This window comes from Mustelus asterias, chromosome 28 (genome assembly GCF_964213995.1).
Source record: "Mustelus asterias chromosome 28, sMusAst1.hap1.1, whole genome shotgun sequence".
In the NCBI taxonomy this organism is placed as follows: domain Eukaryota; kingdom Metazoa; phylum Chordata; class Chondrichthyes; order Carcharhiniformes; family Triakidae; genus Mustelus; species Mustelus asterias.
The window spans coordinates 12901976-12926273 of NC_135828.1; the positions used below are offsets into that span (position 1 = coordinate 12901976).

The 24298-nt window shown below is 41.6% G+C and overlaps 1 protein-coding gene across 1 annotated transcript in view; it reads right to left on the bottom strand.

Annotated features, from left to right (window-relative positions):
- Nucleotides 1-15728: 15728 nt before the first annotated feature.
- LOC144480161 (very long chain fatty acid elongase 6-like) overlaps nucleotides 15729-24298 on the bottom strand; it is an 85500-nt gene continuing 76930 nt past the window's right edge. The window contains exons 3-4 of the mRNA XM_078199309.1: nucleotides 17088-17239; nucleotides 15729-16575 (exon numbers count right to left, since the gene is read on the bottom strand). Coding sequence (XP_078055435.1) covers nucleotides 16154-16575; nucleotides 17088-17239 — 574 coding nt within the window. The 3' untranslated portion in view covers nucleotides 15729-16153. The remainder of the gene's footprint in view (nucleotides 16576-17087; nucleotides 17240-24298) is intronic.

Here is a 24298-nt window from a genome sequence, read left to right on the forward strand (position 1 = left end):
TTTACAGCAACTGTCTGTGTGGGTTTCCTCCGGGTGCTCCAGTTTCCTCCCACAGTCTGAAAGATGTGCTGTTTAGGTGCATTGACCCAAACAAGTGCCAAAGTGTGACGACTAGGGGAATTTCACAGTACCTTCATTGCAGTGTTAATGTAAGCCTTACTTGTGACGAATAAATAAACTTCAACTTTCAAAGTGCTTTTCTGCAGATTGCAGGTAAGAAATGATGCACATCACACTTTCTGTGGGAGACCAGTTTAACCGAATTAATAACTGTTTGCCTATTTATGGGGAATGCATGCTCTATCCACACCTAAAGCTGGGGAAATGTATGTTTTTCTTTGGTAGAATTCTTCTGAATGGATTTTCTCAGCTGGGGTAAGATGTAAGTAGACCTGGAAGGACCTGATTCAAATCGTGCTGGCGAGTTAATTGATCACAGCAGAACAGTTGTCGAGATACTGTAATTGGCCTCATCAACTCTTAGTCAAAGAGTCTACCAGTTGCTAACTAGGGACCTCTGGTGGAAAAGCAAGTATTTGGATGGCAGCTGAAGACTGGCTCAAGTTTGGTCTGTATCTTGCTTTGCTTTTTACCCCTCCTCTCCTTTCCCCTTTTTAGGCTTGTATATCAACATTATCTCTGGGGTTAAAATATGATGGATGGGTTAGTCCTGATTGTCTTCTCATCAATGTGTCTCAATACACTTAAAACAATTTCTTCTTAATGTTTCTGGTACAACTTAGTTGGGTATCTCAGTCTAAATCAAACACTAGGTGAAAAGCTTTATCACAAACAGATCGTGTGTAGTATGTTGAGTTTTGCTATTTCCTCTGGACATATCAGTATCTGCATTTGGCTTTTTTTTTGTGTCTTGGGAAAGAATGTAGATGCCTAGTGCAGCACACTGGAGGTGCTTGAATCAGATTGATCAGAGTTCCACATGAACATATTGGCTATGCTGAAATCTGCAGCAATAGTTATTCACTTTTAAAAAAAAATTGTACCTGGGCTGTAGGTGACTTGGGCAAGATTATTTATTGGCTTTCCATAGTTGGGCAGGTAATGGGTCTTCATGAACTGCTGCAGCTCTTATGGCAATGGTCTGCCAACCATTATGTTAAGAGTAGTGTCCAGGATTCCTACCCATAGACAATGGAAGGGTCTGCAATGCATATGCCAAGTCATGATGCTGCGGGATTGGAGGTGATGGTATTCCCAAACATTTGTTCATTCTCAATGGTAGTGCTGCAGGGGAATGAGGTTCTTCTGTAGTGTATGTGGTAGATCATACAAATTGCAATCGGAGCATGTTAGCAATGAAATGAGTATATTGAGTCCATTTCCTCCATTATTTTCCCATGAAATTTCAAGTGATTTGTTTTTGCGATGAACTCTTCTTACAAGAAAATGTAGGCTTCAAGACAAATAGTCATAGAAATATATAGCATGGAAACAGGCCCTTCAACTCAACTTGTCCATGTCGACCAGGTTTCCTAAACTGAACCAGTCCCATTTGGCCAATTTCCCTCTAAACCTTTCCCATTCATGTACCTGTCCAAATGTCTTTTAAATGTGTAATTGTACCCACCGCTACCACCTCCTCTGGCAGCTCATTCCATATACATACTCACCTGTGTGAAAATAGTGCCCCTCGGGTCCCTTTTAAAATCTTTCCCCCTCACCTTAAAACCTACGCCCTCTAGTTTTGGACTCCCCTACCCTGGGGAAAAGACCTTGGTTATTCACCTTATCTATGCCCCTAATGTTCTTATAAACCACTAAGGTAACCCCTCATCTTCCTACACTCCTTCGCTTTTTTTAGCAGCCTATTATGTTCATGCTTTTACAGTAATGAATAGGTAACTCAATGAACTTCATTCTCAGTTCAACCCATTAAAGGGGATGGTACAGTGATTAGCACTACTGTCTCACAGCACCAGGGACCTGAGTTCAATTCCAGCCTCTGGTCACTGTCTGTGTGGTGTTTGCACATTCTCCTAGTGTCTGCATAGGTTTCCTCCGGGTGCTCTGGTTTCCTCCCGTACTCCAAAAATGTGTGGGTTAGGTTGATTGGTGATGCTAAATTGACCCTAGTATCAGGGAATTAGCAGGGTAAATGTGTGGGGTTACGGGAATAAAGCCTGGGTGAGATTGGGGTCAGTGCAGGCTCGATAGGCCAAATGGCCTCCTCCTGCACTGTAGGGATTCTATGATAAAGGTATGCAACCTGACTAAACAGTTACTCTTCTCCCAGTTAGTCGATCGTTGCCATCTCCTCTCGTACGGACACGTTGGGTGGGATTTTCCAGCTTCGTTCATCCCAAAACCATAAAATCTCGCCTGAGGTCAATGGGCCTTCCCATTGTCCACCCCTCACCCGCTCCGATTCCAGTGGCAGGTGGGGCGGTATAACTCCGGCACTCGTATTGGTCCCAGTCTAACCTTGTCAGGGCATTCAACCTCACATCACCAGCAGGAAAGAGATCACAGTGCAGAGCCAGAACAAAATGGGAGGATGGAATACAAATGTTTCCTAAAGATACTGGTCTATATTGCTGATGAGAGACAGGTGAAAGTCCTGAACTGCAACAGCAGGAGGATCCTGTGAGTGATAGCATCCTCTTGCAAATGTCTCTCCAGATGATATTAGGAATTGAGTTTCTGAATTTTGTAGTTTAAGGTCAAACAATGAAATCCGACGGCTTTGAGGTTTTATAGTGTATATATACTTAAAAGCAAGCACCATAACTGTCACCACAATCATACCACTTTTATAGGCTATTTTTCCATATGGTGGAGATGAATGAGTAATAATGGAAATTAAGTCTTCAATATGTTGCACTTACGGCCATGTAGATTGTTGGGAAACTGTGGCCTTGGGTTGCAAGTGACTGCACTGAGAAAACACCTCAAAAAAACACCAGTAATATCACAGTCCAGAAGTTTCATTGTCAGGCTGTGGAATGTGGTCTTCATTTGATTGGCTGTGAGCAGAGTCCAACATGGGTTCATAATAGCAAGCACTTGTATTTATATAGCACCTTTGATGTCACAAAACATCCCAAGGCTCTTTGCAGCATTATAAAGCACCATTTGACACTGCATCACAGAAGGGGATAGATGATAAAAAGGCAAATTTTAAGGAGTGTCTTAGTGAGGAAAGAAACACTGAGATATAGGGTGGGAATTCCAGAACCATGAGCCTCAGCAGCTAACGCATAACCACCAACAGCAGAGCAATTAAAATTGGCGACTTGGATGTGAAAATTAGAAGAGTACAGATATCTCAGACTGACGTTTTCTTATGTTAATTGGTTGAGGGGAAAAAAACAATTTTCTTATACTTCTTTGTCCCTTTGCTTACGCTTTCAGTTCCACCTTGGCTCAAAAAGAACATTCTGGTTGCTATGGAAAACTTTATTAGTTTCTGTCAGAATTACAAATTGAAGTACCCAGCCCTATTTACAAAGCAATTGAATCTATCCTAGAGACAGGCTCATTGCATTTCATTTTGTGAGTTTAAACAAACTAATATAGTTGAACTAAATTGTGCTGTTCTGTTTTCCATTCATGCATTTTGATTTATCGCTAACTGTTCAGAATATGGAAGACCTATTGCAGGCCACATGTTGCATTATATTAATATGCTACTCTTAGATTTAGTTGGAAATAATTGTTGAACATATTGTATCCTTTGAGTAGTAGCTGCAATGATGCCAGTAATATCTTAACATTGTCTAGTTTTTCTAGATCGGGTCTTGATGTGCTATTTTGGATGCATGTTTCATTATTTTATTCTGGTGACCTTAAAAATTCTCATCCTTGTTTACAAATCTCTCCATGACATCATCCTATATCTGTAAACTCCTCCAACCCTCCCAGGTTTCAGAATTTCTCCAAGTCTGGCCTCTTGCACAGCAATCTTTTTAACTGATCCACCATTGGCAGCTGCCTAAGTCTCAAACCAGCGATTCCCAAACTGTAGGTCATGATCTCAATTTGGATTGCAGAAACAGCAAATGGCTGTTCCCCCTCTCCCAAGACTCTGCCCCTCACCATCTCTGACGTTGCGGCCACATCAGCCTTGCCCTTGCCAATCTCTTGGTCGGTCTCTCTCTCTCTCTCTCCAGGTCATGCGAGATGCTTCTGCTGCTGAACTGCACTTGTCTGAACCCAGTCCCATTGCCCTGGCACTGTGGCTCCAACCATCAGCCAGCCACCTGAAGGTCTTCAAACTTCACTTGCACTGCTTCCTGGCCAAGATAAAGAGCTGGAGTGGCTCAAATTAAGTAAATGGACTGGTGAGTGCATAAAATAATGCTTTTACAAAGTACTTTTCAAGTATAGGATGTATTATGTTGATCCTCAATAGAAATTTTAATAATTATATACTGAATATTACAATATGCTGCTTTTTGCTATTTTGTCGGTACCTGAGGTTGCATTAATTTTCAAGTGCTAAAATTGCGTGGTATTGGAAAGTAGTTTGGGAAGTGCTAAGCTCTCACTGAAGCTCAAGTCATATTTTTGGTCATCACCATTTTTGGTTTCGTATCATATTTTGCTTGATTACACTCAGAAAATGCTTTGCACCATGTTATGTACATACATACGTTACTAATCATAGAATCCCTACAATGAAGGAGGAGGCCATTCAGTCCATCAAGTCTACACCAATTCTTTCCCAGGCCCTATCCCCATAATGCGAAGTATTTACCCAGCTAAACCCCTAACTTATATATATCTTGGGACACTAAGGAACAATTTTACATGACCAATCAACCTAACTTGCACATCTTTGGATTGTGCGAGGAAACCAGAGCACCTGGAGGACACCCATGCAGACACGGGGAGAATGTGCAAACTCCACACACACAGGTAACCAAGGCCGGAATTGAACCCGGGTCCCTGGTGCTGAGGCAGCAGTGCTAACCACTGTGCCACCTGTAATTAAAAGGTACCACAGAGATACAAAATGATGTTGCTTTGTGATAGAAGGAATCCAAAGTCTTGCAGATAGCTAATAGTTTGAGTATCACCTGGTGGTAAATAGTACATGTGCAATAGAGCCTGAATACTGCATTAAAGTTGTATTTGAGGAAAACCTTTGGTTCCATTCATAAGATGTTCTACCTTCAGTTTTGGGGTGTTTGTTGATATGTCTGCAGGTTTCTACAGAACAAATCTTTTGTCCTGAAACATCGTTGGCTCTTTTGTGTGCGATTTCTGATTTTGCTGATATACTGGGGCCGCTCCTTAAACAGCTCAGTTTAATTTGTGTAAATCCAGTTAAACAACAAAATGTTGTATTTCTAGTTAATAAAAATGCATTTTGTGCCACATTTCCCCCTCCCCCCCCCTCATTTACAATTATAGAATCCCTACAGTGCAGAAGGCGGCCATTCGGCCCATCGAGCCTGCACCAACAACAATCCCAGCCAGCCAGACCCGATCCCCATATTTACCCTGCTAGTTCCACTAACACTAAAGAGGCAATTTAGCGTGGCGGATCAACCTAATCTGCATGTCTTTGGAGTGTGGGAGGAAACCGGAGCACCCGGAGGAAACCCACGCAGACACAGGGAGAACGTGCAAACTCCACATAAACAGTGATCCAAGTCCGGAATTGAACCCGAGTCCCTGGCGCTGTGAGGCAGCAGTGCTAACCACTGTGCGGCCCAATGAAATTATTTTGACAGAGTAAACTTTGCTTGAAGGCGCAAGACAATGTCAAATTGGGATATTTCTATTCTGCGCTACTACTTTAGGACATTAATCCCCTACATTTGGTATCACCTCCTGTTTTGTTTCCATTGTGTTAATAGCTCCATTCAGCAAATATACTTCATATACACAGGCATTTAGTCATTGTTGACAAGTATTGACTGCTTGCTAAATGATCTATTGTGCAGCTAAGTACAATATTCCCTTTTTATTCAGTGACTAATACTTCAATGATGTAAAAATAAAGACATTAAATCTGCATTGTAATTTCCACACACTTTAAGTAACTTTGAAATTGGATACCAATTATTCCAACACCCCACTGAATTGTGTTAATCTGAATTGTAAACTCTTGTCAACCTAATGACCTGAGTTGCAATGTTTGAAAGCTGCAAGGTCACACTTCAAATGGTTTGGTAAAGGGCTTTTTTTCCTAATGCAGGAGAAAATCAAAAATAAAACCACAACGGTTCAATCTTTGAAAATGCCCAGTCTTGAAGCAGGAGCACACGTTAGATGTGTGGTTTGGCTGCCAATGGAGCTCAATGCTGTAGCCACTGTGTTTGGCCAACCCTCCAGCAATGCAGTAAGGGGCTGAGATGATGTTCTGAAGCTCAGTAGATACATCCTAATATGGTAGTGATTCTAGACCGGGGTCCTTGTCAGAAGTGTTGCATCGTGAGGTTTTGATTTCTGCAACACTCATGGTTGCTGATTTTAGCACTGTCAAGCTCTCACCAGCTGCTCAGCTATGCTTCTAGCTGAATGATGTTGGCATGTTGATATTATTGAAATTAGGTGCAAATAACTAACTGGAATACAGCAACAGGAAAAGCTCCATTTGTACAGAAATTCAGCTCACATGATACAGAAGCATTCGCAATTGCTGCTGGAATACTTGAATTGATGCTATCGATGAGAAGGTGAAAATATTAGCAGCAGTAATTGGTGTCCATACAGTTTCAATGTATTCCTAGTGTTTCTTAACATTTAAAATAAATGCAACGCGAGATAAATCCAGAAAGTTTTTCTCAAAAATAAAGCACAATAATGGAATTGTTTTACTTTTTAATGAATATATTGATGACTGAATTAGCCATTCTTAAAACACAAATGCATACAGAATGGATATGTACAGAAGATTTAGTACATTGTAACACACTTGAACAACCTGTTGAACAGCAGATTTAAGGAAATAAATGGTGTTGTTCTTTGTGGACGTAATGGCACATTAAAACAACATTTCTTGGACCAGCTTATTTCCTGACAATATGTGACACTAAGACAGACTCTTACTGAAACAACCATGTTTGAATAAACATTTTTTCCTGGCTCCATTGATTGCCAAGGAGGCTAGGGATACAGGAGGGGGAGGGGGGGGGGGGGGGGGTTAGGTTTTTATTTATTTCTCCCGTTTGTGAATTCACCATCTTACAATGTCAGTGTCAGCTCCCGAGTTGGTAAGGCACTGCACTGGACAAGCTTTTTTTAAAAAAAAGGGCCCATGTTTATAATTTGCAGCTTAGACATTTCAGGTCCGCAGAATAAAGTGCTTTTCCTTCTGATTGAGAGCTGATTGTTTATACAATTGCGATGACATCTCACGAGGAACCGCAGTTGGAATGGATGATGAATGTGTTACAACACTTAGAATGATCAGATCGGAGTTCTAATTTCAGGGATCTGTTTAAAAGGTGTTGGTGGGGTGGGAGGGGGAGAGGATTGGAGCTATAATCACTGATACTGCATTTTCAGCCTGCATCAAATATCTGGGGTTTTTTGGCACATTATATAGTAGTCGGAGGATAACACTGTTTCTCTCCCGCCCCCCACCCTCCCCAAACCATGGTGTCGACTCCAAGTTCTTTCTCCCAATTCACCATAGAAAGGACACCATTTGGTGTCGTTAGCACATTGATTGGGAATTCTGACTAGTGCCTTGCACAGTGTGCAAATAAACAATCACGAGAAACTAAGGATTCACAGTGCATGTAAAATTACCAAATTTGCTGTAAAAGCCTTTTAAGCAGCTACTTTGGCATTTGAAATTCAAAAGATCTAAAACGTCTGTGGAACTGTAACAAAGAACAGAATAGGTCGTACTGTGATTGCTACAGGGATAAATGAACACAATACTGCAAATGCCTGGATTTCTTGTCCATAGTGGCCCTTATTTCTGAGGTTCTTTATTTGCTCCTGCAAGATGACCACATCCTAAATAAGATGCATGGACTACGTACAATGGATGCATATTAAATATTTCATGTATGCTTGTTCAGAAACATTTCAATAAGTCACCAGTAAGATTAACAGATTCAACCATGTTTACCTGTGTATTTATAAGCATTTGGCTTTCATGTATACTATTTTCACTTTGGTGTATGTTGTGACAGTAAAGAACCAATGATAATTATACTGCAAGCTTAGTGAACAGACTGACAATTGCTCCATATCCTGGGCTTAAGATGGGAAGCAATCTTATTAGGGATGATAAAATACTGAAAAGCAACAGGACATTGAAGCTGACACCAAAAAGCAAAGGTAATCAGAACAGCAGCCCTATTAGGACACACAAATACATATTGACTATTGTGGAAAAAAGACATATCGAAGCTTTTCATCTTTCACTCAACAGGACACTTAACAAGAATACCAAAAGGGGGAAACAAGAAGTTATGCAAGAAGAGTGCTGATTGGTTGGCAAGTGAACTCAGATTGATGGAGGTATTGCCATGGAGAATGCACCAGTTGATGGTGACTGACAGTTAACTGCCAAGCATTATTTGATATTTAAATCATTATTTGACATTTAAACAGACAGCTTGACCCTGATTGGTCAAGGAATTGCCCTGAAGACTGAGTCAGCGAATGGCTGTCACTGGTGCATTCTCCATGACAAGACCTCTACCAGAGTCCATTTGCCAACAAATCAGCACCATCTTCTCATACGGTATAAATTGTCATTTTCCCCTTATTATTGGCATTCTTGCAAAGTGAAGTGCAAGATGAAAGATTTGATAAATCTCTTTTTTCAGCAATATTCAAATTCTATGCAGCCAACCAATTCAATATATATTGAAAAGAATGGAATAAGACAAGGTGGAATATGAACTGTTTGCAGAAACATGGTAAACAAAATTATTCTTCATCAATTTTCTTATAGTTTTGAAATTTGCTTTACAAAAACCATAACCGAACTAATTTTCACGAACTGATTTTTGTTAAATATGAGCTTGTAAACTTGTTGAAAGGAAACTAAAAGGCTCGCTAAGTAAGATCTTTTCAATATCCATATTTAAAGGACATCTCGCTTTTTGGGGAGCTGTCATTTTGACTTTGTAAAATGACATTTAACTGATACGATCTTTTGCTATCGCTAAGAGAATGCGGATCAGGAAGAATGAAGTACCACATTTCAGTTGATGAAAATATCCCTTTAGGAGATCTTATTTAAGCACCAACGTGCAAGTTGTGTTGTGTAAAATTCTGCTGTCTTTACCGTTGCAAATTAAGGACGTTAAACAGTAACGCTGCCTTTTTAAAGTTGTTTGTATTGAAATTCTGGAAGATATGGCTTCCTGTTCTCCTGTTGCTTAACTTTAAAAGTTTTAAAGTTCATTTCCCCTGCTACAAAAAGCCGGTCACAGAAAAATTTTAACCCATTCTTGATCATTGGCTGGAGGGTACGTAGGCTGGGGCCAGGTACCTGTGCAACATATATTTATCTCTGTGCATTTCTCATATCCTGTTACAGGTAATGGTGGAGATTAATATTTTACGAACAGTTCAGCTGCCACGGCCTCACGCTGTCTGAATAGGTATGGTATTACACAGGGCACAAGGGCCTGTTCCTGTGCTGTAATTTTCTTTGTTCTTTGTAGTATTCACAATACAGAAACAGGCCATTCAGCCCAACAGCTCCAAGCCAGCGCTTTATGCTTCACACAAGCCTTCTCCCACCCTGCTTCGTTTAACACCATCAACTTTTGCCGTCTACTTCAGATGTTTATTTAGCTACCCTTAAATCATCTATGCTTGTAACCTCAACCACTTCTTGCGGTAGCAAGTTCCATATTTCAACCACTCCGGTGACCACAATTGTCTGTTGGATTTATTAGTGGCTATCTTATATTTATGCCCCTAGTTGTGATGTCCACCTGCAAATGGAAACTACTTCTCTACGTCTATCCTGTCAAACCCTTTCATCATCTTAAAGACATCTGTTAATTTGCTAACTGTTTGATACCAATGGAACTGCTTCATGAACATCCAAAACTATTAAAATAAGCCTGTGTAAAACTGCAAAATGTTATGGCTTTTATATTCCAAAGGAAGGTATAAAACTCAAGTATAAAGTCTAAATTGGCCAAAAGCCCACAATCCATGAAATAAAATATCAGAAACAATACAACACAGTTCTGCATAAATGCATTCAAGTAATGAAAATTCACAAGTTTCGTAGATTTAAACAAAACATGCAATTTGGCAGGAAATGATTGCAGACAGGCTGTGGAAATACAGACTTCCTGGTGATGGGTAGCAGATTGCATTTCATGGCAACCCTCTGTTATGTCTGTGGAAAGTCTCCTTTTCCTTTTTGGCTCAATTACTCTCAGCATTCACCAAGTCTCTCGAGGTGCATTTAAATTTACACTGTATAATCTTCAATGCAAATTGAGTCAGGCCTCAGCTGATTCTCGGGAGAAGTGATGGGAGACTGCTGGAAAGGTTCAGTTTCAGTCTGACACTGCAGGGAATGCAAATTCACTGTGGCATCAAGCTGGGTTTAAAACATGTCTGATTAGGAGCTTTTGTCTCTTGGATCTCTTGCATGCTTTGTGACTGCACTTAACATAAACATTTAAACAGTGCGGATATACTTCTTCCCACACAGTCTAAACATCTAAAATGTGACTGCGAAGAGAGGTGTTTTGTGCATGCATGTGAACTACATAGGTAAAGTATTCTCTCCTGGGCAGAAGTCCAAGTCAGATAGAACCCAGACAGTGTGAATGTGGTACTTACTGTCTTGCTGAAACTTGTACCAGCTTACAGCTGAAGTGCAAATGGCTCCTTCTCTTCCTTTCTGCCTTTCTAACTCTATATGTGCTAACTAGCAGAATCGTTATGTTACATTGTTAACCACAATTAGTGTACGGTTACACGTCGTGTGTCTATTTATTCTGTTATTTTAGGACTATATGCAGCTGACTATACTGCAGTCGGCAACAAGTGTTTATCTGTTGATTCTTCCCACCCCCACCCCCCCGCCCCAAGTCAATGTCGAGTCTTTGCTGTTGGGGTTAAATAGTAGTACATACAACAGGCACAAACAGTTGTCTCAGAATACTGGCCTTGAAATTGCCCTGTGCATGGATGTTTAACGACACCAGGTTAAAGTCCAACAGGTTTATTTGGTAGCAAATACCATTAGCTTTCGGAGCGCTGCTCCTTCGTCAGATGGAGTGGAAATCCACTCCATCTGACGAAGGAGCAGCCCTCTGAAAGCTAATGGTATTTGCTACCAAATAAACCTGTTGGACTTTAACCTGGTGTTGTGAAAACTTTTACTGTGTTCACCTCAGTCCAACGCCGGCATCTCCACATCATGGATGTTTAACACAGTAAGAAGTTTAACAACACCAGGTTAAAGTCCAACAGGTTTGAAACTGGATTTTAACCTGGTGTTGTTAAACTTCTTACTGTGTTTACCCCAGTCCAACGCCAGCATCTCCACATCATGGATGTTTAATACAGCCATACAAAATTTGTTCATGGAATTTCTAAGTAGCAGCTTAAAAGAAATAGCTTCAATTAAAATGACGAAGAAATTTCACATGATCATGTTGTGTTTAGACACTAATATCCTCAGTCATTTCAATCTATAATTTTATTTTAAGTTGCCATGAATTGTTACACTTTAGTGAGGTTGTGGTGGATTTCAATGGAGATGGAAGAATATTACACCTCCATTTTGGTTAGACTAATAATCAACTTTGAGTTTTCAGGACTTATTCAAGCACCAATGCAGTAACCAAATTCATTTCCATGTTCTGCAATAGCTTAAAGTTCATATAAAATACATAGAATAAAACATTACAAAGATATGTACAGATGAGGGCGATCATTTGACCGATATCGCTCAACGTCTCAAAAGAACTATAATTTCTCCCATCACAGAATCAAACTACCTCTTGAATGATTCCAAACTAATGGCCTCCACTACCCTATTTGAAAAGTTAATCTAGGTGTGAATCACTCTTGGCGTGAAGCCTGGGCTCCTGAATCTGCCTTTCATTGGCATCTAACTTTTCTTTGTCGCTGAACCTTAAACAATGCGACAGATTAAAATGCCAATTCCATCTATTACCACATACACCACTTTAAAGTCCCCTCTCATTCGCCGACTTTGACAGCTGTAGAATCCTGGGTTGCAAAGTTAAAACAATTGCATTGGAAAGGGAGTTGCACTCACCTAGCAGCTGGGTCATACACGCTCGGTTTTTTCAAATCACTTTCACTATGTAGCTCTTACAATACATAGATCTTTTGCAGAAAATCGTTTCTTCAGATTAGAAAGATCTGTTAATTGTTTTTAAAAGCTCAGCCCTTTGGAAACCTTTCTAACGAGTTACTTTGTTCCGGCTAAATGCTCTAGCTGCCCTTGCGTTAAAAAAAATTGCAAGACAAAATTAACGAGCTCTGGGTACCAAAGCAAAAAGCTCTTTTTTTTTGGATTTTTGCCTTTTTTTCTGTAAAAATAAACAATTTTTTAAAACTTCTTCCAACGAATTCAACATAAAGAAAAAATACAATAAAAATTAACCCAAAACTAGCTTTAAATATTAAATGCACATTTGCTTTTGGTCAAGTCTATTCTACCCATATTGTTGTCCTATGGGAAAGCAGCTTTTAGGAATATTCAAAGGGATAGCTTCCTTGCATCATAAGTGCAATTACACCGTCTATTTTCATGAACCTAGATGTAAATATTTGCAACTTTTATGTACAATGATAAATTGTTCTGTACAGATCTCGTGTTCATACATTTGTCAATCTCTCACTAACTTCTGACCAATAATGTTGTTTCCACTTGACCTATTGACATGGCTTTTTATTGTATTACAGCTCTTTACAGACTTCTACAACATGCATATTTACCCCACAGTAACTCCTGCTGCCAACAAACAGAAAATTGAAATGGAAATCAGCTCCCAATCCAGCCATCGGCACCATGTATGGTTTCTCTAACTGTTTACGCTGTCATTATGCGTCCTGAAACCTCAGATGCCACTCTCCCGCTTTCCTTTGTTGTTCTCCTTGCTTTCCTCTCCATGCTTCATTACAGAAGCAAGACGGCGGAGAGGGGACATTGGTGGGGAGCAGGAGGGAATGGTGAGATGTGAGGAGCACGGTGAGGGAAGCGGCTGAAGTGAAGGGAATCGCAGGGGAACAAAGAAAATTACAGCACAGGAACAGGCCCTTCGGCCCTCCAAGCCTGCAGTGAAGGAAATGGCAGGGGAAGGGAGGAGAATGGCCAGGAGAGCACGAAAAACAGCGTGGGACCATTAATAAACCACTATTAAAGGTAATGAAACTGTCTTATGTTTCCAACTGTCTTGTCAATTGCCAGTTCTTAAGGCAGCATTGGGCCAGTCCAGTGCCTGCATTGGGAAACTCTGATTATTCAAGTTAACTTAGTTGTAGAGTTTCCCTGGAATGTTACTGTCCATCACCTCATTGGCACGGACCTGGCATCTGGCTTTAGATTGGTACCACTGGTCGGCGCAACATCGAGGGCCGAAGGGCCTGTACTGCGCTGTTATGTTCTATGTTCATGTGCAGGAAGTGCTCTCTCCTCAATGTTGCGACACAAATAAACACAACCTTTTCACCCATGCCATACACTTTTTGAAATACGTTTAAACTCATTACTCCCTTTTTCCTTAACAATAAACAATTCTTAATTATTCATCTGCCAATAAAATCAATTTATAACAATCTAAATTGGTACACTTTTCACTCCAAAAGGACTCAACACTGGATAACCACCAAAACGAACAAACTGTAGCTAATCTCAAAATTGTACAAGAGGTTAATTCTTAAATAATTAAACCATGGCTGTTGTAGAATTAACAGCAACAGCTACAAAAAAAGCTGCAGATAGTGGGCAACTTGTCTATTTGTGGGTTTCTTTAAAGTAACCCATGAAATCTGTTGTCGCTTGGAGGGTTCCTCATTCTGTTGAGAGTACAAAGGACAGATGCAGCCTCGCCCCCAACCCATACTCCCCAACCCCCAAAATAAGGTTTTTTTTGTGTATATGTTTCTGACAGGGAACATTTTCAATGGTTTTGAACAAAATCTGTTTTGTCAAAATGCTGATGTGCAGCTAAGCCCATCTTTTGCCTGAATCAGGGCTTGTACACTTCTTTGGCATGGGAAAGTTAGCTTGGCACAATGAGCAATGGACTGCACCGCTTTGCAGACTGGAAAACCAGCTTTCAACTCCCAACCTTAGATAATATCTGCATTTGAGTTTCCTCCATACTTGGCTGAGCTTCCAGTTGCAGGAATCCAGCAGAACAGAGGATTCTTAGCTCAATTTAAGTTTTGCTTCAGCACCTCGCACTGGGCAACCATGTTAGGGCACTGGTGGACATTTAACAATCCTGTAAGTTCTCCCCGAGCTCACTGTTAATAAGTTACGGTGAACAGGAATGAAAATAAAGATAATGAATGATCTTTTGTACCTTGTCAGGTTGAATTGTCACGAATAAAGTTATACACTCCGTCCTTAACATAAAAGTTGTCAGGAGCAGAGCATTGTGCCTGGATTACTGAGAATGTTGTACCAATGTGTCCTGCACAGCAATACCTGTCCTGCAAGTGTCAAAATATGTCAGGAGGCCAAGCTTCATAAGGACTGAGACATTTATAATGAGGGTGCATTTTTGTAAATGAAACACAGCCATCTACATGATTAATTTTTTTCTAAAAGGTGACAGTTTGTGCTGGATGGGCAAGACTCAAGTGAGTGATATTAAGATCGTTGCAAAGGAATGACTTTGGAGTGTCAAAAGATGACAATTTTATACGGGAACATTTCCGTGTTTTAAGTCAGCATGTTACCTATCCAATAACTACGGTCTACATATTACGTTTGGTGATATTAGTGGATAAATGCTTGGTACGTTCCTTTGTCTGCTATTTTAATGGACTCTGGCCTATTTATTTCAATTTGGTTGACTCTCCACTAAAAAGCAGGCAAAGAAATGTGCTATGGATTTGTGTATTAAAGTGTAATGTTGCCAACAATAATTTATTAAATATTTAATAAGTTTAACTATTAAAAATAAGCAAACTCTGAAGTGCTTCCTGTCCCTCCCCCATTCCAAGATAAAAGCTATTATTTTAAAAAGGTTTTTATGGTTGGGCTGGCAGCCTTATATAATGGGGTTTGGTATATTGGAAATCTATGAATAACCCAACTATTCACTTATCTAGAGTCAACAACAAATATGGCAAGAAAGATCTGCCTTGTATCTGTTGTGTGTATAAATAGAAGAAAAGCCCTCTAAGTCTTGTGTAATTGATTACCTAGATTCTGGTACAATGACATACTTTCTTTGAAGGACTAAATCCAGTATCTCTTGAAGATATCCCCAGTCAGCAGGACCAACACTGAAGGGTGCTAAATCCTGCATCTAGACTGCCTCATACGAAAAGGGTCTACCATAAGTACAGGGAAAAATGACAATGAAATTTCCTTGTGGGGAAAGGTTAGTGTCTTCAGAATGCTCACACACGATACAACGGTTAGTGCACAAGCTGGACTGCAGTGAAACTGGAAGTCTGTAAAATCCTGAACAATAAATTATTCCTGAATTTGTCTTAAATTGTTCGTATTTCCACTCGTCCCTGTCCCTTTCCCTCGTGTTTTGGTCTCAAATAATGCAACGAGAAGCTCAACTCAGCTTGTAAAACAAGTCTAAATATGGCTTCTTTCAATCATTCGTTTATAATCTCCAAATCAAACACTCTTAAGGCCATAGCTAAACTCCTCTGCATGCTGTTGAAAATAGTCCCACACAACTCCACTTATTGCTTCTGCACCTTTTTTTTTGTGGTTCAAATCGTGCAGTTTGTACAAAACAGGGAAAGGATAAGATTCAGGATTTAAACATTCTGGGATCTGCCAGCACTGACACCATCACTGTTGATCCTGGAGATGGTACCAGTTAACAGGCTCTAATGGAGAGAGCAGTGGGGAATGTGAACATGGAGAGTGTGATCCTATAAAAATCTACAGCATTCCACAGTTAATACTGAATAACTCCATACTGTTTTGACAAAACCACAACACCATCCATGTTTGTGCATTAACCACTGACTGACACTATTCATTTAATTGTTCGTCACCCTGAGGTTAATCTGCCTTTAAACCCTTCTTCCTATTTAAGTAGGTTTCGTAGAAGAAACAGCAAAAGAGAAGGAAGTAGCTAAAGTACATAATGGAAGACAAGATGATATTTGCAAAGAAGGAAGGGCAATGACCCTCGTGCATCCACATATAAATCAGCACATTCACCACCATGCCCATGATCATCTGCATGATCTGAGTGAGGGTAATAAACATGGCAAACCTACGTGGCACATGAAAGCCCGCAGCGCGAAGCGTATAGTATGAGTACATAAAGGCGTGGACGCCATAATTCATTGTCATGAACCAACCGCCACCAGCTACCATATCTTTGTAGGAATACCAGGAGTACAGCAACACTGTGATGTGGTGATACCAGTGCAGGAATATCAGCTTCTGTTTCCGTAAAACGATGAATATAGTGTCACCTGTAATAGAAGATATCAGACATTTCAGCAAATCTTAGCAAAATGCATGACCAGGTAAGTACAAAATCTACTTTCACCTCACAGCCAGGCTGTGAGCAGAGTGCTATCAACTAAGCCATGGCAGGCACGAGTATTAATTTTTAAGAACTACATATTTATATTTGAGAGAAAAAAAATATGCCTTAAAGTGCTAAAGGACAGAACGATAACTTAGGCAGACACGATGCTGAAGAGATATTTGACTGCACTGTTGGAAAATATATTCTTTTTAAGTCAAGCTAGTTTGGAAGGAGGAGGGACAGAAGAGATGTAGAATACTTGGCTACAACTTGACCCCAGAGGTAGCTAGTTGTTTACAGTTTACTCATTGTAGCTTGAGGAGAGTGGAGGATGGAGGTTTGTGACTTGTGTTCTGCAAAATTGGGAAAACAATTCGGACAAGAAACACACAAAATTAGAATAAATGGGTTGGCACTGACATGGACACAATTGTGACATCTTTCTTTCCTCACCTAGTTCTGGAGCTTTGCTCAAGACAAATGCATATGCCCAGAATTTGCTCACAGGTCCATTGTAGAAGCTCTGGTCACACACGGATTGCTTGAAGCCACTGGTATACAGTACATGCCACATGTACCAACCTGTTCTGAAAGCACCAAGTATACTGTGGGAAAGAAAAAGATTCACTATTATTTTCATAGCACCACATATCCCAATTATTGTATAGTTACGATATAACTATATACAGTATAACTACAATAGTTATTGTGCGAGTTAATTAACTGGTAACATACTCGATCTTATCTAGCATATTATCTCATCTCTTTCTGAAATTACCTGTACAACACCTCACAGCAATGTACGCCTTCTTAATGATGCAAGTTTCAGGGAAAGCCTAGTGGTATTATCACTAGACTATTAATCCAGAAACTCAGCTAATGTTCTGGGGACCTGGGTTCAGATCCCACCACAGCAGATGGTGGAATTTGAATTCAATAAAAAACATCTGGAATTAAGAATCTACTGATGACCATGAAACCATTGTCGATTGTCAGAAAAACCCATCTGGTTCACTAATGTCCTTAAGGGAAGGAAATCTGCCATCCTTATCTGGTCTGGCCTACTTGTGATACCAGAGCCACAGCAATGTGGTTAACTCTCAACTGCCCTCTGAAATGGCCAAGCAAGCCACTCAGTTCAAGGGCAACTAAGGGTGGGCAATAAATGCTGGCCAGCCAGCAGCATCCATGTCCCACGAATGAATAAAAAAAAGTTTGTAGAATTATTAACAGATGTACGTTAGACCTGTAGGATTTTAATTGAACACAGCAAGGTGACAAAGGGACAGATTTTTCAGTTCTCCTATTCCCTGCTGGGATAAGGAGTTGATATATTTCAAAAATAGTATCATGAGCTTCTTTTAGCATATCGTGAAGTTTTATTTTAAATTGGACCTACCTCTGATTTTCACTGGTTTATCTTGAGTATGTTATGTAGATGTTATATTTACTGTTAGATTACTTGCTCATAGTTCGATTCACTACCAAATTCTATTTCTGAAACCTGAATGACTCATTCCTGTTTAGATGATTGATATTTTCAAATACAGAACCAGCTGTCAAAATACTTGGGTGATTTTGCTGTGTCGATGCATATGCTACTTTTTTTTTTTACAGGTAACAATCACTTGCATCTTTAAAAAGGAGGAAATCCCACTCCAAGGCACTTCACAGACATAAGTAAAACTGTGTCCTCCTTTTACAATATTTTGACTATCTTGAAGAGAATAAATACCCATATTTCAACAGACAAACCCTGGTTATCAGGTAGCCAAACAAGATTCCAAATCAGGAGCTCAATTTAAACTTTTGATGCCAGATTATGATAATGAGTGCCAACACTCTTGCCTCAGTCACAACATTGGGTTCAAGTCCCATCTAGTACTTGATCACAAAAATCAAGGCTGATACTGCACTGCTGTTGTGAGGTTGTGTTGCACTGTTGAAGGTGCTGTCTTTTGGATGAGATGCTAAACTGGGGCCCCACCTGTCCTCTCAAGTAGGCATAAAAGATCCCCCACCAACGCCTCTACTTTCTCAGAAGACTTGAGGAAATTTAGCATGTCTGCTACGACCCCCTCCACTGTTACAGATGCACCATAGAAAGCATTCTTTCTGGTTGTACCACAGCTTGGTATGACTCCTGTTCTGTCCAAGACCTCAAGAAACTACAAAAGATTGTGAATGAAGCTCAGTCCATCATGCAAACCAGCCTCCCATCCATTGACTGTCTACACTTCCCGCTGCCTCGGAACAGTAACTAGTGTAATTAAGGACCCCACGCACCATGGACATTCTCTCTTCCGTCGGGAAAATGATACAAAAGTCTGAGGTCACATGCCAACCTACTCAAAAACAGCTTCTTCCCTGCTGCCATCAGACTTTTGAACGGACCTACCTCGCACTAAATTGATCTTTCTCTACACCCTAGCTATGACTGTAACACTACATTCTGCACCGTCTCCTTTCCTTCTCTATGAACAGTATGCTTTGTCGGTATAGCATGCATGAAAATACTTTTCACTGTATACTAATACATGTGATAATCATAAATCAAATCAAGAAGATCCCATGGCCCTGTTATGTAGAAGGGAGTTATGCTGGCCAATATTTATCCTTCAATCAACATTATAAAAATGGATTATCTGACCATTATCACATTGCCGTTTCTGGGAGTTTGCTCTGCACAAATTAAGAGTCATTTCCTACATTACAACAGTGGCTATCACCTCAAAAGTACTCCATTGGCTGTAAATCCCTTTTGGACATCCTGGGGGCAATTCTCCCATCCCGCTGCACTAAAACATTAGCGCAGCGGGCTGGGAGATTCAAGCGTTGCCCGATGCTTGGGATCCGCGCTGGGCATCCCACTCCGATAGCATCTCCCAGCACTGGATTTCTGGCAGCATCAGATTTCGCACCAGAAATCGGCAGGGAGCCACATATATTATTCAAATATGAAGGTATATAGAACTAGCGGGCCCCGGACTGAAATCTCTAGGCCCACTAGCATCTCTTTGGGGCAAGGTGCCAATGCCCAGGGGGCACCTTGGTACTGCCCATCAGGCATGCAGCAATGCAACGGGGGCAGGGCCTAATGGGGGGTGGGGTGATTTGTGGGGGTGGTGGGTTCTGCTGCCACTTTGCATTTGGACTGAGTGACAGGGAGGGAGGCCAGCGATCGGGGGGGGGGGGTAGGATGCAGGAGATCGGGGCTGTGTTGTGTTGGTGTGGTGGGGGGGGGGGGGGTCGAGGCTGGGCTCAGGCATGCATGGCGGGCCGTGGTGGGTTGGAGGGCCAGTGTTGCGGGTCTCGTAGCTCCAACAATGTAGCTGGCCAGCATTCGGGAGGCTGGCAGCATGGGGCCACTGTGCAAGCTCCGATCTCGGCGTTGACAGATCGGTGCATGCAGTGCCTCACCCCCCTGATTTTTAGCATGATTCACGCTAGCACAGAGTCTGGGAGATTCTTTTTGAAACTCCCACTGAAAAATCCATGATTTACTCCAGTTTTCGTGCAAATTCAACACTTAGGGGCTGGGATTATCCCCAAAATATTCTATGTTCATAAAAACACTTTTAGACAGATTTTCTAAACTACAATATGCTATTCCAGGGCAATAGTTTATTAAGGGTAGTAGAGACCAATTTAATTGGGCATGTTAAAGTTAAAGCTGCGGATTGTCCAACAGATGACTTGGTTATCACTCAATTAAGCTCCTTTCACACAGTTAAAACAACACCAAAGTCACACTCTGTATGTGCGTGCTGCTGGACTGAAACGCCATGGTGTTTGCTGGAATATGTGAGCAACATTCAAAAATGCTGGTTGTGAAGGCAATTGCTGCAGAAAGTTGTCAAACTGTTCCAGGCAGTCAACAGAGAAAAGGTCAAACAGAGACTTGCAGACATTCATGTGAAGGAAATCTAGGTCTGCAAAAAAAATTGTCACACCAACAAATAAGGTTGCTATGTTATCTGCTGTACTCAGCCTTTGTACAGCTTTATCACATGACTTATTTGGGTATTATTTAGTCAGCTACGTGCTGGTTTAACTTTATGAAAATGAGTAGTTTTAATGTCTAGTTTCATTATGATAATTTTATTTAGTAGCACAGATCGAACAGTACACTTTAATCTCTCTTCCCCCCCCCCCCCCATTAATGACAGGGCAAAACTGTATACATTAGTCTACTTTACAAAGGGTAGGGACACGGATATTGCCACTAATCCAATATTGTGAACTGCCGCAGTCTGCGCACAAATTGATAAGGCTACGTTCAAAGGTACAGCCCTAATATTATAAAGCACGCTGAACTCGTGTCTGTGTGTGTCCTGGGCTGCTTCCAGCATTTCCCTGCCTGATGCTACCAACTGAAAACAAATGACTGCTTTGAAACAGCCTGTCATTTTGGAATTATTTTTTCCCTGCTTTCACACAACAATTAGGGGTAGCATGGTGGCACAGTGGTTAGCACTGCTGCCTCACAGTGCCAGGAACCCCCGTGTTCGATTCCAGCCTTGGGCGATTGTGCAGACTCCAAATAGACATTCTCCCCGTAACCGCGTGGGTTCCCTCCGGGTGCTCCGGTTTCCTCCCATATGTGCAGGTTAGGTGGATTGGCCATGCTAAATTAATGTCCCAAGATGTGTAGGTTAGGGGGATTAGCGGGGTAAATATGTGGGGTTAAAGGGGGGGGGCAAGGTGCTCTGTTGGAGAGTCGGTGCAGACTCGACAGGCCAAATAGCCTCATTCTGCACCGTAAAGATTTTATGATTCTACATACATCAAACAAGAAGAATAATTATTTTGACCTGCACTGTCATCAGCCCTTACAGAAGATTAAACATCTATGAATTGCACAATACTAATAAACCCCAGCCCTAAGCCTTTATCTTATTACGGTCTCCACACTTGTGTTCAGAGTGTGAAAGAAGTCATTATGGAGAGTTATATAAGAACATCAAAATATCAAATGCATGGAAATAGCCAATAGGGATATCAAAATATGACTTCAAAATGGCTGATTGTTCTCCTGTGAAGTTTTTTTTTAACGCAAGCAATTGCCATCAAATATGGATTTCACCTCCCCTAATATCTGATGGAACCACGAGTTTGCAGTAAGTATTTAAGTCGAATGTAGTGAAAATCCAGAGCCAACTAACTGAGAATGATTCAGAAATTGCCATTGAGAAGGGGAGATAAGGTTATATTTTACAAAGCCAGCACTGACATTAGAGGAATGGAGCATTGCAAGCTTTTAGTTTGCACAAACTGTTCCCTCCGGATATTCCAGAGTGGGCCCTGCTTTTGTATATCAGGCACTTGCTAAAATGCAGCTTAAGGACAAAGTGGGATGGTGGTTAGGAGGTCAGGCACATAAAGAATCCTTGAGGGAAGCAAGTGTGAGCTAAAGCCTCTCAGTAATTTGATGTCAATGGAACAGTCAAAGAAGAAAGTAAATGCAAAATTTGAACAACGGTAATCAGAACAAATATCCTCATCTTTCTTTTTTAGACATATCCAAAGTGGTTGAGGGGGGTAAGTTTGATCATGAAGTATCTCCCTAGGTTTCCTCATCACTGAAAAGCAGCAGATACCCAAAAGTCTTAGTATTAGATAGCCTGGAATTGTTAAATAGACCTATTGTAGGAAAGCAGGAAAAGGAACATCCAATACACACTGCAATGGGTAGCAAAGTAAAGGAGGAACATCCTTATTCGAAGGAGAGAAAGCCTATGTTTTTTTTTTATTTCAAAAATATACTTTATTCACACAAAAAAAAACTCTCCAATAAAACATTGCAAAATTACAGATCCAAATGTCATAAACAGTGTAAAAAAGAATCATTTTTACAGTCCAATACCGTGCTCATTTACAAAAACATTACATTCCGTTACATTTCATTTCTTAAAACTATATACATGTGTCAGAGTTTTCTGTGTGCCGTTATTTTTCAGGTTGACACACAGTTACGCAGGCCGAGGGTATTCTGCAGTTACTCGGCCCTCGGTCTGCCTCGGTTGAGACGCTTTACACGGTGGCCTTTCCCCATTGTGCCTTGGCGGCGGCTGCCCCAAGCTTGAGCGCGTCCCTGAGCACGTAGTCCTGGACCTTGGAATGTGCCAGTCTGCAACACTCGGTCGAGGACAATTCTTTCAGCTGGAAGATCAGCAAGTTTCGGGCGGACCAAAGCGCGTCCTTCACCGAGTTGATGACCCTCCAGCAGCGGTTGATATTTGTCTCGGTGTGCGTTCCCGGAAACAGCCCGTAGATCACAGAGTCCTGCGTCACCGAGCTGCCCGGGACGAACCGCGACAAATACCACTGCATCTCGTTCCAGACCTTCTTTGCAAAGGCACATTCCACAAGGAGGTGTGCCACCGTCTCATCAGCCCCGCAGCCGCTTAGAGGGCAGCGTGCGGTGAGGTTGAGACCCCGGGCGTGCATAAAGGATCTGACGGGGAGTGCCCTTCTCACCACCAGCCAAGCCAGGTCTTGGTGCTTGTTTGTGAGTTCTGGTGATGAGGCATTCTGCCAAATGACATTGACAGTCCGCTCAGGGAACCATCCGACAGGATCTGCCGTCTCCTTTTCTCTCAGGGCCTCAAGGACATTACGTGCTGACCACTGCTTGATAGCCATGTGGTCAAAGGTGTGTTTCCGGAAGAATTTCTCCACGAAGGACAGGTGCTGCGGTACGGTCCAACTACTTGGAGCATTCCGCGGCAATGTGGCCAGACCCATCCTCCGCAACACTTGGGACAGGTAGAACCTCAAAAAATAGTGGCACTTGCTGTTACTGTACCGAGGATCTACACACAGCTTGATGCAGCCGCACACAAAGGTGGCCATCAGGATGAGGGCGGCGTTGGGAACGCTTTTCCCTCCGTTCTCTGGAGATTTGTGCATCGCCTCCCTGCGGACACGATCCATCTTTGATCTCCAGATGAACTTGAAGATGGCCCGGGTCACTGCTGCTGCGCAGGACTTGGGGAGAGGCCACACCTGCGCCACGTACAACAACACGGACAGAACCTCGCATCGGATCACAAGGTTCTTCCCAGTAATGGAGAGGGAGCGTTGCTCCCACAATCCCAATTTTTGTTTGGCTTTGGCGATGCGCTCCTCCCAGTTTTTGGCGCATGCCCCTGCCGCTCCGAACCATATCCCCAGCACCTTGAGGTAGTCTACCCTAATGGTGAAAGGGACAAAGGATGTGTCAGGCCAGTTCCCAAAGAACATGGCCTCAGACCTAAAGCCTATGTTGTCGCTGTTCCACCTGACCTAGGTAGAATGTGACAAAATCTGGGAAGTGCCTCATCATGCTTTATCTGAGTGATGCACAGAATTGAAACTTATTTAATCTGAGTCGGACCCCTGTCAAGGTACAGATAAGAAGCGGTGATGCCTTTCATGATGTGTAATGCACTCAGGGCATTATGTCACCTTGCATTACACAAGAACTGACTTTAAAATATTCCATTGCCTTGAGCATGTTTGGAGGAGCAGTGGGACAGAGGGCTTGCTACTGGGATTTTTATGCTGTATTTAGGATTACAGCAGCCACCCAAAAAAAGCTGTGGAGTCAATACATCCTATCCAAATCCAGTCAAGTTCAATTATTCCGGTGCATTTCATTAACAGGCACCACATTTACAAAT